Here is a 19,139-nt window from a genome sequence, read left to right on the forward strand (position 1 = left end):
GCAGTTCACCTGGGCATTCAGACTCCCCAGATTCAGAGCAACCTGTTGAGCAGTGTTTCCCAGTTTCTCTCATTCTCCCAGAAATCTCTCCTATCTTAACTTCATTCCCAATAGTCTGATCAGGCCCTTTTTTTCTTAAGCTCATACATACAAATAATTTTGGTTGTTTCTTTTAAGTTTTAGCACTTCAGACTGTCTAATTCCGTCTGAACCCCACTCCCACATATAAACATTGGTATTTAGGCCCATATTTTGCCACTAACACTTCCATAAAGGGGGTATTACTGTATAAACAATCCCACCAAAAGCAGGATCACACATCACAGAACGAGGTGCTGTGTAATACTGGCATTCTAATATTGGTAGGCTGGCTCGAGTGCAATTTCTTAGTATCCTGGAGCGATAACAGATATTTGAATTTGTTCTGAAGTATTTCGGATTTACACATTTTTCATAATTTGTCCTGTACCAAAATCTTGTATCTTACATATACAGCTGTATATATAAGATATATACTGAACTCGCCTTGCTGTGGAAAGAACAGTCTTCTGATTCTTCATCTAAGGAAGGCAGAAGAAACATCATTCCTCTTTTTTTCAACTACAAAAATACACACAAAGAGACAGCCCAATTATTCATGACAAGAACAGTAAAAACCTTTTCTCTTCTGCCTGCAAACCAAAAGAAAGTTACCACTTGGGGTCTGCTTTTGGAGAAGCACTGAACATCTGCCACCCTGCATTAAAGTAATTGAAAGCTGCAGGTACTAAGCACCTCTGAAAATTGGGACTTTTCTCTATGCTGTAAATGTTTCAATATCACAGCTATAATTGGGAGAAATTTCATTTTGTTCCATGAAAACAATTACCAAAAATCCCAGAACAACTGATTATCAACAGAACTACACGTTGAGCATTTTGCTTTGATTGCTTGATGCAAACTTCATGTTGGATCTGCTCATGCTAAAAAATAACCAGAGGCACACCTCTCTCCCATCTTCTCCTAGACATGCATCATCATACTTAGTCCTTCTGGGACCATTCGGAAGCACAAAGGGGAGGAGAAGTAGTATTGATTCACAGCTGCAGGGGTGCTCCTCTCTCACATGCCACTCCTCCTGGAGGAAGAAGGGTTATTTACCTTCCTCTTTGGCTCTCGGGTAAGTGATCACAACATGCTGCTCCACTTACCTGCTGACCAGAAACATCAGTCTCAATCAAGTCACTTTGTGCTAATACAGAGGCTGTGGGTTCATCTCCTGATTCAGGCACTTCTTGCTGTAGGCGCTGGTGAAGCTCAGACATTGAATTCTTTGTCCTGGTAAGGATATCTTCCTTTCGTTGGCACAGCTTTATGATTTCTTCTTTTACAGCTTCCATTTCTCCCTAAGGAGCAACAACATCTGTACGCATCCATTTTTCTTACTTTTAACCAAACAGTAACGTAACAGATGATACCAGTGATGCATCTTACTGGGACTATTTCCCCTTTTTCCTTTTTCAGGGCATCGGGACAGTTCCCCATTGTCACTGCAGGAGCTGTCCAGATACATGCAAAACAGCAACAACAGATTCAGCTCAGGACAGCACTTGCCATCTGTAATGCAGAAGTTGGTAGTCTGGAAGGAAATGTGAAAGGCTGGATAATTAATTCTAACTAGGTCCTGCATAGCCATGGGAATACGAGTTTGCTTCAGGACAGCAGGAATGCAGCTGGGTTACATTACTCTGTGTGTCAGCGCAGGTGATGTTACTTCCAACTACCTTCTGGAAACCTGACACAAAACACTTGGGATAGCCTTGATGAGGGCAAAGACAGCAATAAGGGTAGCTCAGGGCTGAGTCATCTGTGCTGAAGCTGGTCTAAAAGAAGGCAACAAGCCATTTGGGAGGTTTTAGTGACATGGCTAGGGCCAAAACTATCCTGTGTCTTTGAATGTGATACTGGGAGCAACGGTGCCCAACAAAGTACAAGGAAAATATTTAATGTTTTGCAGGGATTAAACAATAATCCAAGTAACTCTGCACTAACAAAGGGGGAAATAAATCTGTCTTGGTCTCCTCCTTGGCCATGACTATTGCTCTAGCCGGTGTTCTGCCCTTAGAGCTTTCTACCAGGGCCTTTCCTTACCACCCAGTCTCCAGGTGAGCAAAGAAAGCACAACAAATAACAGAGTAAGACAGGGCAATGAATAAAATGCCCTACTCCCTTCATTACTGAAAGTGCGAAAGCTCTTTGAAGCATTGTTGCTTGCTCAGAAAATGGAAACACGGCTAAATATTCCACTGCACGCTGGGCTTAGTCCATCAGAGGAAGCTTTGATGCTAGGCTTGAAATAAGAACAGCATTGATTCCACACCATGCTCTATCATGGTGTGAATAATGCTACGCAAGTAATAATCTGTGACAGATGAAAGCAGTAAGACTGCTGGTTCTGTCTCTACTACGGGTTCTTCTGTTAATACCACTAGTGTGGCTGCATGACAGGGAAGGTGGAGACAGGAACCCCAGCAAATTTTCAAAGGACATGGGAATTCTGCTCAGACAAGGATGTTTTTCCTTTTTGTACACTCAAAAACACAGGGTAAAATCTTCCAAAGGTAGAGGCAAGAAAAAGTCCTTAGAATGAAGAAACAGCCATCCATGATACTTTAGCAGATTTTTATAAATGTCCACTAAGAACAGTATTTCTATTTGTTTCCCTGCAGGAGGAGACTTTACAGCATACATTTACCAGCTATGGCTTTGCAACTAGCCAAAAACCTCCTGAGAAACCAAATCTTTATTAACATCACTTTGTCATCTGAAGCCCCTCAAAAAGATGGGCAGTTCCATTGCCCACTTCTATTCATGAAATGCTACAGTTGTGAAACAGGTTTTCTTCTAAAACAAGAGCTATTAAACAGAAAGTCCTACACTCGAAGACAAAAACAAGTAAGAATCAGGAAATGAGTCACACCTGGTACTAGCATCAAGCCTCCAACATCCAACCACCTGAAAGCATAGCAGCTATGTACTTAGGAGCCTACCGAGTGATTATAGTTATTAGGCAAGTACAATGTATGTGTATTAACTTTATTGTGACTGACTGCAAAAAGCTGAACATTTCAGAGGCATTATAAATAGTTATTACACTTAATTAGTCATTTCCTGACTTCTGCAGTGCTGTCCTTAAAACACATCCTATTTTTGCTTTAAATAATCAATTAATGCATTACAGAAAGCAGCCGACTGCAGGGAGAAAAGCAACACATGTTTATCAGTTGATGAAAACACAGTGTGGCAGTGAGGACAAGGAAAGGCGTCTAAAGAATCTAACCCTAACCAGAATCACCAACAGCACCCTCGCACGGTCAGTGATCAGAAATGGACTCAGTTCTCTTCTTATGCACTATCCCAAGCTGCTGCCTCAGCACCACTAGCAGGATGTTGAGCATAGGCAAGCTCAGTGCTGCATATTGTTCTCCGAAACGGCTGTCAGCTGTCATGAAAACAGCACTCTAAATTTTCCTTAGAAGTTGATATAGGTACAAATGATACATCAATGTCAATAAGGATTATATTATAAAAGATACACCCAACTTGCAAACTAATATTAATTGTAATATCTCTTTGTATATATCAGCTTACGTATGCGTAGTCACACCATGGCATTCAATGCCTGCTTGAATGTGGTGGGGAGGGGAAGCACACTGACATTTCTCAGTGCTCTGCGTCGTCATGATTAGTGTCAGTCAGGACAAATATCAGACAAGAGAGAGAAAACAATGAAACCCACCTCTGGACAATGAGTCTTCTGAGCCAGTGGTTGATCTTCATGTGATACTTCAACCAAGTGGTTCTTTAAGAATTGTTTCAACTTTTCAATTTCTTGCTCACATTCTTCTGTTTTCTTTACAGCTTCCTGTGAAATAGTAATTCTCATAAATCATTTTGAATTAACTAGTACAGAAACAAACTAGTCAGTAATGCAACAAACTTGTACTGAAGCCTTCTTTGCATCTGTAGTTACATGTAAAAGAAACTGTTTGTTCGGCTAACTTTGCACCACCCTGTCCTCACAAAGTTTATTATTCACTTGCTAAAGACAAACAAACTGCTCTATTCATAAGTCAAAGTATGGTGGGGTATTCTGCCTAGGAGCACATCTTTGCTTACTCAAGAGCAGAGCTATGAATTTGGCTATAAAATACAAATGGAGCATATTTAATCACATTCACTACAATTTAAAACAGGCTGAAAAAAAAAAAAAAAAAAAGAGAAATTATAGGATTTCACGTCACGTTAGAAAGCCTACCTGGTTTTTACTGGTGCTCAGGTCTTTACTGCCAGCTAGTTCTGCACTGACCGAAAATGAACTGTGCTGTACACCAGGCAGAGACTGCAGCTCAGAGGATAAGCCAACCACAGTATCTGACAATTTGAATACTTCCTATAAAAATGGTAAGTATTTCCACTTTGTTTAAGCTTCCTCTTCTCACATGACTTAAATGAAAACATATTATGTTATAAGCAGCCAAATTCCCTTTTTACTCATTTGACAGTGACAGAAAAATCTCATCAACCCCCCATGCTTTACTGTTCGTGCAGAAATCGGCAATCTCCCCACACACATTGTTCATGTTTGTCAGCCACAGCCTGTCACAATGTCTCAGGTCATTAAGAAATTGTTACATCTACAAATCAGAATATTTTGTGAAAACATTTTATTTGCAGAACATTTGGTGGCTCTGTGCTTTCCAACCCGTGGTCTGAGAACCAAAGAATATCTAAGGACTATTCCTCAGGTGTCTGCAAAACGTAATGAAGAAAATGCAGCCTACCGTCAACAGGCTTGAACTTACTCTGCTGACAGCAGCACCCGAACAGCCTGACAGGTTGAACAATCTCTCTGCAAAGCGTGCACAGACTCTGCCTTTCAGAGCAAAGAGTCTCTCCTGCTCTGAACAGTAACAGTGCCGTTTCTTCAGTCACTTTCTCGCAGTAGCACTCCTTCTCAGTAAACCACAAATTAATAAGGTTCTAAATGGTTGGTTGGTTGGTTGTTTTTTTTTACTTACAGGTTTTAAAAGGAAGAAAAAACTATTTTCCCCACTTAAAAAAAAAGCCAGATTGGAGAGGAAGATATTTAATTGTGAACTTTAGTCTTAATGCCATAGCTAAAGAATCAGAGGAGGTAAAAAAGAGTAGGTCTTCTCCTGCTCAGTTTTAATCGGAAACTAAAAGTCCTTCTACAAGAGAGATTCTCTTACCCATACCTTCACTTCCACATGAACAGGACTGTTTAGTAATAGGTAAAATGTGTACTACCTGAAGTTTCCTTGACTAACTAAAGAATATGAATACTCTGTATAGAGACTCCAATGTCTTCTGTCACAGGCCAATATGTGAATATAGCCACTTACCTGAAGATACCTCATCTAAAATTCCCTGCCTTCCACTGAGAGGCAAAAGATCTTATTTTATCCTTTTCCTAATACAATATAAATTATGTGGGACTGAGTCTCTTCCTAGAAGTGTTGCCTCCCTTTTGAGTTATTTCCTGCTTAACGTTTGCTTTTTACTTTTCATATTGTAATACTAGAAGACCTACCCATGGAAAGGGCCCACCTGCCACAGCTTACGTGCAGACAGGCGTTGTATTTGTTATGGAAGAGCTTACTAAAAATGAGCACAGTAAATCATCAAATATGCAAATACTGCCACTCTCTTGCACAGAAAACCAGTAGAAGCAGCTGTGGCTTCCAGCTCCTCTTCCTGATGACGTTATTTAGGTAGTGATAGGTGTGGTACATGACAGGCCATAATAAAAAACAGAGGGAAACATTCAACACAGATATAAATCACCTGAAATCTTGCCCCAATGCATTTATACTACCTATTACAGGTTTTGTTTCTGTTATACTTTTTCAAATGTTACACTGAAACTTAATTATACAAAAGTTGCTAGTGCAATAGCCTATTGCATCATTGATAGCAAAATATGGGCAAACGCATCCGAACACTAAAATTTCAAAACTAATCCTCAGGAAAAAAATAACTATGTATATATTTGTACAGGAAGCTTGCCTCACATTTGCTTTCCTCTCTATCAGGATACTTACTGCCTTTCTAATGCAGCAGGCAAAATGTCATCCTTTACCAGCTTTATCCTTTGTTATGTCTTAGCTGGTGCTAGACTTGTACTGTAGTACTGCTGCTTTCAACCCATTCAACAAGACTGGAAAATCTTTTTTGCACAGTTTGATATCCTAGCTGCCAAGAATCGCAATTTTTCCAATCTGTTTTCTCACAAAGAAATTTCACTCAGCTACAGATTGTTGGATGCCTATAAGATAAAGGCAAATGCTGAGTAAAAAAGGCTACAGCTCTTTCAAAAAGTAGGAAAATCTAAACCTTGACCTAATGCTCCACATAAACCAGTTAGAAGTCTCATGTTAACACTTTAAAATTGCAAAGCACTCTGTTTCTGATGGTTTCAAAGTGTTTTGAAAATTCTTGAGTATTTGATCTGGTAACTCTCTGGAAAAGGTACATTTTACCACATCCATTTTTCAGACATAAGAAATTGTATGGACTAAAAAAAAAAAAAAAAAAAGGCTGCAGGGATCATACAGATCTCACAGTCATTGCTTTTTTCCAAACTCCAAGCGTGCATTAGTCATGTAGCATGTTTGAGTTTTCCCTTGGTGTGGTGCTCTTAATTTCACAAACTGAAAATCAAAGACGGATGTTCACATTTTAGCTGCCACTTGTGTCTCCCTGGCCTCCGAAATACCCAGTAAGAAGTTAGATGTTCTGAAGCATTCTGCTTTACTGTAATAGGTTTGGAAAACCAAAGCAGCAAAGATACTGTGTCATTTTTTCTAGGTGCTGCTATCATCCTGCCAAGAAATGGATGGGTCACATGAGAATTTTCATATCTCTGCTGATGTGGGAACATGCGTAACCGAACTCCAGAGTGCCTCCAAGTATATCTATGCCGGGCATTGTGGTGTGATGCAGATATCCCCGAGTTAAAACCTTCCTGAGCTGGTACAGCCACATCGCTCCGTGAAGTGCTGCAGAGGTTGGTGCTTCAGGTTTGGAGCCAGCATAGCTGTTTCATAACTCATACTGCCCATGAATTAACGCTCGCTGACCCCACCGGCAGTGCCTTCTCCTACAGCCAAGTGTCACACCAGTGTTGTTATATGACTTCTGTTTCCAAAGCTGGACTGGCCAACAAGCGACAGTGGCAGAAAATGCTCACTTTCCTGGCTCACTGATTTGCGAAGATCATCTTTAGTAAAAGACTTTCTGCTATTAATTTTCAGCAATTTCTATCTAATGGCTGTCAACAAAGAATTTCCATGTTCAAGACACGTTTAAGGCCTTGAACATTGCAGATGTGAGCACCTGCATGTAACACTGGACTTCGATCATCAGTTGTGCAAACCTGGGTCATGAGACACTTGGGCCTTCATTTCTTCTACAATATGGTAAAACACATGTTGTCAGCTGTGACTGAATTGGAAAACTGAAATTAATTTCATGACTATCCAGTGTGCCTTGTCGTAGCATCAAATTACACAGGAAAAAAACAGAACAAAAAAATCCCCAAACCATTATACAGAAGAAAAAGTAGGTGTACTATATGCCTGTAAAAACAATATTGTCTAGTGATCAAAATTATTATAAAATAAAGGTGGTTTAGGTGACAGTAAAAAAAAAAACAAACAAACCACCAAGCCAATTACCTCTAGTAGGTCATTTTGTTCCTTAGTAATTTTTTCTAATTTCTTCAATTCTCTCAAGAGTTGTCTTGCTCTTTGGAAGACTGAGAAAGGTTGCATTTTCACCACTGGTAGCTGAAGTGCTTCTTTGAAGGACTGTATATGAACAACGGTCTTCTGCATGGTACCAACGTGGTCAAGTATAACCTATTAGGATACAGGATAGATGATGGATGTGATACTGAGTTGGAAAAATCAACACTGAAAATATATACTGTGGTCAGGGTGTGCAAAAGTTCTCTTTGGTGAGTTTCCCATTTAAGAAGGAAGAATATTTTAATCTTGCAACAAATAAGTGAAAATCCATGGTGAGGTTCTCTAAAGCAAGAGGAAGATATAACTTACATTTACAGTTCTGCTTTTTCTGCGTATACATACATAAAGTTTGCACACTGACAGAAAAAGGGACACATTCAGACTAGTTACTATTTACTAAGCATGTCATTTCAAAGTCGTGCATCTTTGGAAGCGAAGACATTTAAAAAGCTGGTGCAAACCCTTTAATGTCACTCTAGCCAACTCTGGTTTTTCTTTTTTTGTGCTGCAAAGCAGCCATGAAATGTCCTATATTAAAGCCAGCCATTTTATGATCATCCTATAAACAGTCTTATCAACGTAGCTGAGATGATGAACCAGGATGGAAGCCAGGAGAAACCTCTGAAGTTGTCTTTCCTGTCAAAGACAGCATTTCATATCAAAACACCCCGAGTGGATGCACAGTTTACAACCACCTGTATCACTTTTGGATGAACAGAAATGTGCAGTTTCATAGCACAATACATGTTTTACGGAAGACTCGGTGATCAACTTAAGAAAGACAGAATGGCAATGCCAACTCACAACTTCTTGGTTCTCCTAAAGAAACATGAAATCCTACTGAGACCTCATTCAGGTGGGAATTTCAGAAGGAAAAAAAACATAAATACACACCACCTCATGGGCCTTTCAGTTACTAACACTTTTGTTAAATTCCCTCTCAAGAAGATTTCATTTTAAAAGACCCCAATTGGAATAGAGACGCTTATTCTCTCATTCATAAGCAGCCCGTTATCAGGAATTTTTTAGTATTAGCGTAATATCCAGGCTTCAATTTAAAATAAGGAAGTAGGTGAACATTATTTTCCAGAAAAAATATTACTTCAGTTTTTCCATGTAATGTAGCTATTACAAAATTGATCTCCGGATAACAAAGCTACGAGAGATAGGATGACATTTTTATCCCTCCCCTAGACTGAACGCATGCTTTTTGCTTTTCAGTCAGCTAACAACATGGACTGCATGTGGTATAAAAGAAAAGATACCATAATGCTTTGCTTTACTTTACTCAAGCAGAGAAAGGAAAATCGTCTGGCCAAGGTATCTTTGCAGTGAAGTCCCTGCATGATGAAACGGTTTTATGGTAAGTCATTCCAGCCTACATTTGCAGAAACATCTGCTACATTTTGCCTCCATTTTTGAAAAAATAGGGCCTGATTTTCAGACTTTCAGATTACTTACTGTTTTATGCTAAGTAGAGTGATGTGCAGCAAGTGTCTCTGAAAGTCAGGCCATAAACTTTCCAAAAATGAAGACATTCAAATATGGCAGGTATGTCTGACAACGTGTGCTTAAGTTACATATTCAAGTTCCTTATGGGCATGTTCTCAAGAGTGCTTTAATTTCAAATGTTTTCATTCAAACCATGACTGTGCTTCTTGAAGGGATCTCCCAACAGCCTCACCTTAGGGTTTACATTGCACAGTTGTCTTGGAGCATACAAACTGGATTCTTTTCAAATGAAAGTAAAGCAGAAGATACTCTCCAGAAGAGCCTCTGAAGACAACCAGCCACTAATGGATGTCCGTTCTACAGGATCAGTCCAAAGTAAGCCCCCAAGACACATACAACACAGGTATCAGGTCCTCTGCACCAACTGTTTTTGCCCTACCAATGTGCTCCTCTTGGATTGCACTACTTGCTACTGTAGAAACATGTAGCCAAAATCATGACTGAAATAATACTTTCAACCTTTGATCCGAGAGTTAGAATTTGTGTGATACTAACATTTCAAAGTCATATACTAAAAATTTGTTCATGGTAGTTTGCAGTCACAAAACAGCCTTATGCTTATGAAAGCATATTTATGCTAACTTATGCATAAATATACAGGGGAAAAAAGCCTATATAGGAGTTTTCACAGACCTGTCCATGTTTAAGTTGGTCTTTAGGAGAAAATTCTAACAGATCTTCTGATGACAGGATTGTCTTCATTTTGGCAACTTCCTTCTCAAACACCTTCACATGAGATTCAATGGCATCCAGTTCCTAGATTTTGAAAACAAGAGAATCTGTAGATAGTACAAATACCAAAGGCAACTTGCATTTCTGCCTTTCACTTAATTTAAAAAGAAATACTGAAAAACAAGTGCAGCATATGCAGGATATGTTAATGGATGGTACCAATCAAAAGGCTAGTTATTATATATTATGTATAATCATAACTTCTGGAGGAATTATATATCTAAGGTCACCTGGTCTGTTTTAAACCCTGAATACAGAATTGATATATCATGGAGAAGTCACATTATAAATTACCAGTAGTGACAGGACACTTTTCCAGCGGTGATAGTTATCAGCATAGGAAACTGGTCTAATTACGCTGTTGCAGCTTCCTATATGAAGAATTTTATGTCAGATGGAAAATGGATCCACATACAGTACAGCTGCTTGTGAACTCTCATGGAGACAGAGTCACAGAATAAATTAGGTTGGAAGGAATCTCGGGAGGCCTCGGTGCCCATCAGAGCAGGTTGTTTGGGGCCTGATCCTGTTGAGATTTGGGTATCTCCTGGGATGGGGATTTTACCTCCTCTTTGGGCCCCTGATCTGGTGTTTGACCAATCTCACTTGAAAAAAAATCCTTCCTACATGTAGATGGAATTTCCTTTGTTATAATTTGGGTCTGTTACTGCTCATCTTTTCTCTGCACACCCCAAGAAGAGTCTGGCTCTGTCTTGTCTATAGCCTCCCATTATGCAGCAGTAGATGGCAGTAATACCCGCCCCCCTACTCCCAAGCTGTCTCTTCTCCAGGCTGAACTGACCCAGGTTTCCCAGCCGTTCCTCCTACATCCTGTCCTACAGCCCCCCAACCACATTGGTGGCCTTCCTGGACTCAATCCAGATATGTCTATGCCTGTGTTACAATGGGAAATCTAAAACTGAGCAGAGCACCCACGTATGATCTCACAGGTGCCAAAAAGAAAGATCGCTCCCATGGACCTCCTGGCTACACTCTTGCTCAGGCAGCCCAGGATGCTGTTGGCCTTCTTGTTGTAAGGCCATGCTGCTGTGTCATGATCAACGTCTTGTCCACCAGAAACACTTTTAGCAAAGCTGCTTTCCAGCTGGTTCGCCTCCAGCCTGTACCGGTATTTGAATATATTCCCTCCTGGGTGCAAGACTTTACATTTGCCTCTGTTGAACTTCATGAGGTTTCTGTCAGCCCATTTCTCCAGCCTGTCCGGGTGTCTCTGAATAGGAGCCCTACCCTCCAGCCCTCCAGCAAGGCAAGCCCTTTTAATTTGCCAGTCAACAAGCCCTGCATTTCTCCTCCTGAACTAGGAGTGTCATCAATACTCCTGAACTTTACAGCTTAATTAGATACCAAACACTTTCTGATGGTTTGTTTCCAAGGAATTGATTTCCTCACTTGCCACACCTACCAAAACCAGCACACCTTTTTTCTATGCAGGTAATATAAGCTGTATATATATAGGTCACCCAAACTTACATCAGCCGCATGCTGGATCTGTGGAAGAATCTCTGCTATCTCATGCTGTAAAGTTGCTACTTGAGCATCTATTTCATTTAGCTGTTGCATTACACTGTCTGTTTCAAAGACTGGTGTTAGCTCCTCCAGCTCCAAGTAAACATTGTGTAGAAGATTCTGCTTTTGCTCCGAGTCTTCCAAAGCCATCTGGAAACAAAATAAGAGCTTAGTTTGATCCATCAACGGTGAACATGAAAGTTTCACAGAGGTTAGGACCAGAAGGAATCAGCTTTAATTTCCTGTATGTCACTGACCATTGCATATATTCCCAAAAGCTTAGTTCAGATTAGAACACTTCACTCCTAAGGGAACCAAACTGCTGCAGCCTGCAGGCAAAAAACTGAGAGACTGATGCCATGATTTTAAGGGAATGTCGTGGTTTAACCCCAGCCAGCAACTAAGCCCCACACCGCTGCTTGCTCACTCCCCCACCGGTGGGATGGGGGAGAGAATCGGAAGGGTAAAAGGGGAAAACTCGTGGGTTGAGATAAGAACAGTTTAATAATTGAAGTAAAATAGAAATAGAACAGTAGTAATAGTAATAGTAATAGTAATAGTAATAATACAATAGTAATACAAAGCAAGTGATACTTGCTCACCACCTGCCGACCGATGCCCAGCCTGTCCCTGAGCCGCGGTCTCTGCCCCCCGGCCAACTCTCCCAACTTGTATACTGAGCATGACGCCATGTGCTATGGAGTAGCCCTTTGGCCAGTCGGGGTCAGCTGTCCTGGCTGTGCCCCCTCCCAGCTTCTTGTGCACCGGGCAGAGCATGGGAAGCTGAAAAGTCCTTGACTTGTGTAAGCACTACTTACCAACTATTTAGCAACAACTTAGCACTACTTAGCAAGAACCAAAGCATCAGTGTGTTATCAACATTGTTCTCATCCTAAACCCAAAATACAGCACGATACTGGCTACCAAGAAGAAAATTAACTCTATCCCAGCTAAAACCAGGACAGGGAATCAGTTAGATAAAATAAGTCTACATGAGCATGGCAAAAGGCACGAAGAGGAAGATTTTAAACTCAGAGAGCGGTCCCACCCCAAAAAAAGAAAAATATGAGATCCTGGAGAAGATTCCTCTCCAGCTCCTGTGCCATGGTCAGGCTGACCCCAAGTACATGAACAAGACATGTCCGCCAGACACCTGAAAAGGGTTTTCTGAACACCAGCCTGCAGACACCAGATGTAACAGAATGCTCCAGAAAATACCTGGCCAGTTGTGCATGATGGGAAGATTCTTCCCAACTCCTGCAGCCACCTGGATGAGCTTTTGGATTAATTACAGTGAATGTCTCAATGAAGCACAGTGAGGGTTGCAAGAAATGTATGGGATCCACTGAAGGAAAGGACTGAATGAATGTCTCAACTCTAATGCAAGCCTTGGGTGCATTTCCAAATCCACTCGTTTCCCAGCCCACAACACATAAAACACTCCAAACCACAAACACAGGAGACAGTAAGGTTTTGTCACAAAAACGTTCACAGAGATCGGAAATCATAATCTCCCCATCGTGGCTATGTGCTCTGTAACATATCAGCCCGGAACAGTTAGCTACTTCTTATAAAGCATTGTTATTAGTTTTAATACAAAAAAACCTATGTTCAGAGCACCAGCTTCCTCTCTTGGCCTAAGCCAAGGAGTGGACATATAGAAAACTCAAATTTCAAAAAAGAAATTGCCAGAAATCCTCTTGGCACTTGCCTGGCCCTGATCTTCCCTGCAATATTACAAACATTTGATTCTTTAAATTACCAGTCAGAATTACCTTCAAAATACAGTGAGAACTGCCTTCCAAATCACAATTCACTTCAAAGTTTCCATGTAACACACAGACATCAAAATACCCCTTTATCCTTTTTGGATCACATACACACAATATAGAAAGAACCATACATATTCAGGTAGTAAAAACTGATTATAGCCACACAGTAAGGTAACAGAAGACAATGTTGTATTTTTAGAAGACAGAGGTACAACAGTTCAGCACTTTCACAAGACAGATATGTCCAACACTGAAAAGTATCCATCTATATTTCATGAGTGTCAACTATAACTGTTTTTCACGTAAAGGATTTATTGAAAATGGTAAATAATTTATGTCAGTAAGACTTAAGAATGCAAAATTGTGTCTGTACAGAGCAACCAGTTCTAACAAGACCATATATCTGCATTAACACTTACCTGAAGGTCGTCAGTATGTTTGCGTAAGCTTTTTGCAGAGTCATTTTGAGCATCTGCTCTTAGCAAGCAGTTGGTGTTTTCTATCCAAACTTTCACATTCTTCAAGAGTTCATCATATTCTTCCATCTTGTTGGCAGCCTAGGAAATGACAGGATTTTTCAGAAAGGCACAAATGCATTTCTATTCGCTGTACAGGATAAACACATCTACAGACAAGATTAAAAGAAAACAGGATGCATTTTCATCAAGGTCAGTTAAATCAGTACGGTGAAATAAGGATCATAACTTTTCTGAAACAGTTTCATGATTTCAGGCTATCGTCTCCTCTAATCAAAGGTAATTTTGGTTTTTATGTGCTTACATTTCACGGGGGCATTGTTGTGATTTATAGGGCAATGTTCCTTTAACAGATAGCCCATTAGAAGTCATAGAGAACCACCTCATCACCCATCCAGGGGCATGAATTCCCAACGCTAACCCCCATCAACCACGGCTGATGCCACTCCAGAAACTCTTAGCTACAATAAGCCAACACACCTACAGCAGGCTTTTGACTCTACTCATTTGACAGCCTTTGATAATGTTTTATGCAAAGGCTTTATTTTGTTTTTTATAAGATGTGATTTTTTAAAAACTTTACATTTGCATCTACCTTGTTTAAAATGGCAGTTCTGCGCTCAGCAAGCTGCGAGACCTGTTGGTACTGCTGAAGGGGGCTCACTAAGATATCCATCAACTCCTGTGCGTGGCAGGGATCCTGCTCTACTATATCTTGCACTTCAGCATCCAGTTCATTGAGTTTGTAATGCCAAAGGTCCAGCATATCCCAGATTTGCTGCATGTGGAGAGAGGGGAAATGAAACATCAGGTCAGGCTCAAAGATAACAGCAGAATTATTTGTTCTGCATGTGGGGCATGGGGAATTGCAAAGATTTCAGAACTGATATGACAGGAACAGAACACTCTGCATCTACCAGTGTAATTCACAGTTGAAAAAAACACGTATTTCCCTGTGAGAAAGAATTGGTAAATATTCACCAGCTAAATGCTTGCTTGTACTTCTCCTTTTACAGACATAAAATGAATGGAGGGCCACTTTACACTCCTGCTAAACCAGGCTCTGTAGAAACAACCAAAAATCTTTTAGCACCCACAGAATTTTTTTGGCAAGATTACCTTCTGAACTTCTTTGGCTTTTGAAATGTTTTCACTCTTCTGTTGTAACATCTTTTCAATAGCTTGAAGGCCATTGTTAATAGTTTCTGCTTTTCTTTTCAGCACATACTGAGGAGAGCTTTGCAAGATTTCAAAGCTAACCTGTCAGAGTAAAGAGAAAACGATAGGGGAGATTACAAAGATCTGCTTGTTTCCATGTGCCACCTCACCAAAAATATTCAAATTCTTTTTATGTGTCTCTTGACGAGTCACTTAAAAACACAGGAATGGAATTACATTAGCAGGGAGAAGCGTTAATGTGAGCAGGTTCAACGTTTATATGTTGTTCAAGAATTTCCTCTCACTTAAAAATGACTGATCAAGAAAAGCAATCCCTGAAGAAACAAAGAATAAGACACTGCAACCCCCTGGGTGCTTCACTTCAGCTGCCCCTGTTCTAATCTGTAACAGAGGCTCATTATGCTGCATTGTGGAAAGGGTCACACTTAGATTCGTGCTGTAAGAAACCTAGAATGACACCTTTACATCTCAGCTGACAGCTATTACTTCCATGTAACAAATAAGGGAATATGGAAGTGCACCAATGTGTAGTGAATTTCTCAATATAAAGTTAGAGATTTATTACTAAAATAAAAGGCTCTGAGCCCCATAAAGTATGTGGAATTTAATTTTGCTCTGCAGAACTCCACAGAAGTGAAAAAACGGTACACTGGAGGGCCTGGTTTTCTACGTAAAGAGAAAAACTCTCAAGTAAGCTGAAGTTGAATAATTGCCTGAGCACAGAACTGAGCGACACAGCAAGGTACCAGGTTACCATGGATTAGATGAAGTGCAAGGAGTGAGAAAGTCCTTGCTCTTAGCCCAAAGTAACATCTTTTCTTACTAAACCCTGCGAGCTGTTAGGGTCAGCCAAGCGCCAGGAAATTGTTAAATCATGGTAAATCCTTTGTGTGATGCAGCCTTAGGATTTATGGGGCATAAGGACATTGAACAGCTGTATGCTGCATTGATGCAAAAGATATCTAGTTTAGTAGTTATGCTGGTTTGAAGCTCCTTACACTGAAATACTTTATCCTTTTTGTGGGAAGAGGAATTAAGGTCATTATTTAGTTAATAAATTATTTATCCATTTTTATTTCTTAATTTTATTAACATTATTTATAGATTCCCACATGTAGTGTCAGATGAATATAATAATACCCATAGTAAGGTATTGTATTGATAAAACTGCATTCATGAGAATAAATATATAGCAAAAAGAACTACAGTGCTCCTCTCAAATACTCATGCTTACACAAAAAAGCTATGAAGTCCAGTCTGTACTTAGTGCCCAAGACTCCTTGGAAAAAGGAACTCAGATGGTAATCACCAAACACTTGACCATTACTCCTATCCTGGAGTATACCAAACATGAAAAATTACTGATGTTTGTAGTGCTAGTCTCCACAAGAGAAGAGAAACATGTATGAGTGATGCGACACAGTTGGAAATGAGAAAGCAGACCAAGCACTGGCTTCCTATCTTTCCTCAGAAAAAACACTGCATCTGTTATTGCTCTAGTCGTTGGGAGGGCAGGATTTTGATTTCAAGACTTCTTACTGGGAAAAATTTATTATATTTTTCACATAAAATCCATGGCATCAAACGTACAATTTATTTTAATTTTTAGGTTAGCAGATTTAGAAGAAAGCAGAATGCCATTAAAATATGACAAGTTAATTCAATTTAACACATGCTGGTATCTCCTAGTATGTACCTAAACTGATCTCCAGTTCCAGCAGGATTCATTTTGTTTCCTAAATGCATTTTAAAAAATTCCAAGATAGTTTATACTGTTTTCCACTACCTAAATGTGAAAAGCAAATGTTATCTAGTTTCTAGGACCAGTTCTTTCACTCCAACATGTAATGTGTGCATTGGGATAATCTTTTATCTCAGTAAATGAAACAGTAAACAACAAAAAAAAAAAACCCAAAGGATAAATACTGTTTTACTTTCCTTCTCATTCTCTCTCCGACCCAGCTGTTGGTTCTAAAAAGACTGGTTCCATTTTGAAACAGAAACTACAAAGTTAACCAAATTAAAACTAATAAGCTGTAATGAATATCTCTAAATATTTAATGCAACATAAAATGAATGAATAATCTGACAGACACTAACAAGTAACTGGATTTCAAAATTGTTTTATTAAACTTTCAAGTTTTATCAAATTAACCAAGATTTAGCCTTTAAAATTAGCATTAAACATTATTATTTCTGAAATAAGAGAACTGAAAGATTTTTTCTTTTTAAAAGTAGCACAAATGAATAAATAACAATGATAATAATTATACCAGGCTAAAATTTGACCCCAAACTTATAGTATTACTCCATTTTCTTTTAGTTTTGCTTTCAGTTAACTGTTTATACCCCCTGTAGATAGAAAACATTGCAAAAAGCCAAGGCAATGTTATTTAGTTATTTAAATCCCCTGCCTGCTTTTAAATGAATGCAACCATGTCCCGAGGGGTGGTATAAAGAACCATGCCATGATACACTACCATGTGTGCAAATTAGATGAAAAAAACCTAGTTTCAAAGTCCTCTTTGAATTCAGTTTTGAAAATATCTTCTCAGTTAAGTTATACAAACTTCCCAATCAACTTTCCCTACTAGTTCAGTTTAAGAATCAGACTGGATGGAAGACAGGATCCATCTCATATGCAAGACTTTATTGCTAGTGCTTCTGCCTGTCCTCTTTTAACAGAAAAGAAAAACATTATATTCACACTGCTTACTGTAAGGTTATTCTAAAAGGAGACAGTTATATATTTTCACCGAGAGGAAAATGCAAATGAAAATAATCAATGTTTCAAGTTGAAATTTATAGTTACAACATTCATCAAATATTGCTGTACTTATTTACACATTACAAAAAGATAAATATGAAAATTACATCAAAAATTACCTTGTCTTCTAGGTCTTGCAATACTTTCTTGCAGTCTTCCAACTGTGTTTCGATCTCTGCAGGAACTATTGTATACATTTCAGAATACCTGATGCGGAGTTTCTCCATGATATCCTTTAGTGTTTGACTTTCTTTACCAATCACACTCTGAACCTCCTAGAAAATTAAGAACATCAGCAATTTTATCCAGCTTTTACTGGGTGCATGTGCATGTGTGTATATGTACATATATGTATATATATACACACATACATACTGTGCTTTATATTTCCTACCATGATTATGGTTTGGAAAAGTTGTTTTTGTGATATCAAACCTAGTTTGACTACCTCTGCGAGCAGATTAACTTTGACAAATACTCTCTCATTTAATGAAATGACACTTTTCAATCTGTAACAATTAATTAAACTTGATACTACTCCATGTCAGGCAACTGACACAGTGATGATTACTGACAGGTATAGCAACGTAATCATTTGAAGTGCTCCTATGGTTAAATGTTAACCTTTGTGCTCTCCCTTTTGCCAAAAGTGCATTTTCTCTTTGAAAGACGTGTAATAGCCAGCGTTCATTCCTTCATTATGCTAAACAACACAAAGGCCACAAAAAGCAACAGGTTTCAAGCCGAAGTGTCTCCTTTCAGGCAATTATGCAGAGCAGCCCAGCAGGCTCCTTTCAAAACAGTAGTTTCCAGTTCTGCATGAAGAATGTAGGTTTTATGATAAAAGAAACTTGAACAACTGTCTACAGCCCGTGGCCTAGAAATAAAATCCGATCTAAGTCCTCTTGCAGAAAGAATGAAGAAACTCATTTGTTTTGAAGGTTTTCTAGAATTTCAAGTTGGAAAGTTCTGTTTGTTTGCTTTATGGTTCCTTTTCCCAATGCTCAGCTGTTTGAGGAACTCAAATGCTAACTCAAGTTATTGGGGAAAATGATCTAAAGCTCCTAACAGGCAATGAAAGACATTAAAATTAACATTTTCTTTTTCAATCAGGGGTAACGGTAATCCATTAACTCCGAGTCTTCACTTGGAAATCTTTTCCCTCATACAAATGCAATGCACAGAAGAAATATGTAAGAATCTGAGATTGATTTATTTCCTGGCATCCCACGACAACGGGGTCTGATATTAAAAAACACAAAACCATGAAACAGCTGTGTGCCTCATACTACTATAGAGAAGGCTGTTGTTGTCAAATGGCCCAATTAAGATTGTGCCAACATTTACGGGAGTTTATAGATTC

General features: G+C 39.2%; 1 protein-coding gene across 5 annotated transcripts in view; it reads right to left on the bottom strand.

Moving 5' to 3' along the window:
- The window catches only part of SYNE2 (spectrin repeat containing nuclear envelope protein 2), a 200,212-nt gene that overhangs the window by 87,642 nt on the left and 93,431 nt on the right, over positions 1–19,139 (bottom strand). For 4 of the 5 annotated variants that reach the window (XM_087747934.1, XM_087747931.1, XM_087747929.1 and 1 more), the window contains 10 exons: positions 17,896–18,051; positions 14,950–15,090; positions 14,426–14,608; positions 13,774–13,911; positions 11,547–11,732; positions 9,957–10,079; positions 7,740–7,922; positions 3,779–3,904; positions 1,191–1,385; positions 526–600 (listed from right to left, as the gene is read on the bottom strand). In XM_087747934.1, the coding sequence (XP_087604060.1) occupies positions 526–600; positions 1,191–1,385; positions 3,779–3,904; positions 7,740–7,922; positions 9,957–10,079; positions 11,547–11,732; positions 13,774–13,911; positions 14,426–14,608; positions 14,950–15,090; positions 17,896–18,051 (1,506 nt within the window). The remainder of the gene's footprint in view (positions 1–525; positions 601–1,190; positions 1,386–3,778; positions 3,905–7,739; positions 7,923–9,956; positions 10,080–11,546; positions 11,733–13,773; positions 13,912–14,425; positions 14,609–14,949; positions 15,091–17,895; positions 18,052–19,139) is intronic. The other variant, XM_087747933.1, reaches the window with a different exon arrangement.

Source organism: Nipponia nippon, unplaced genomic scaffold (genome assembly GCF_047370975.1).
Source record: "Nipponia nippon isolate SJK-2023a ecotype South Korea unplaced genomic scaffold, ASM4737097v1 scaffold_11, whole genome shotgun sequence".
Taxonomy (NCBI): Eukaryota; Metazoa; Chordata; class Aves; order Pelecaniformes; family Threskiornithidae; genus Nipponia; species Nipponia nippon.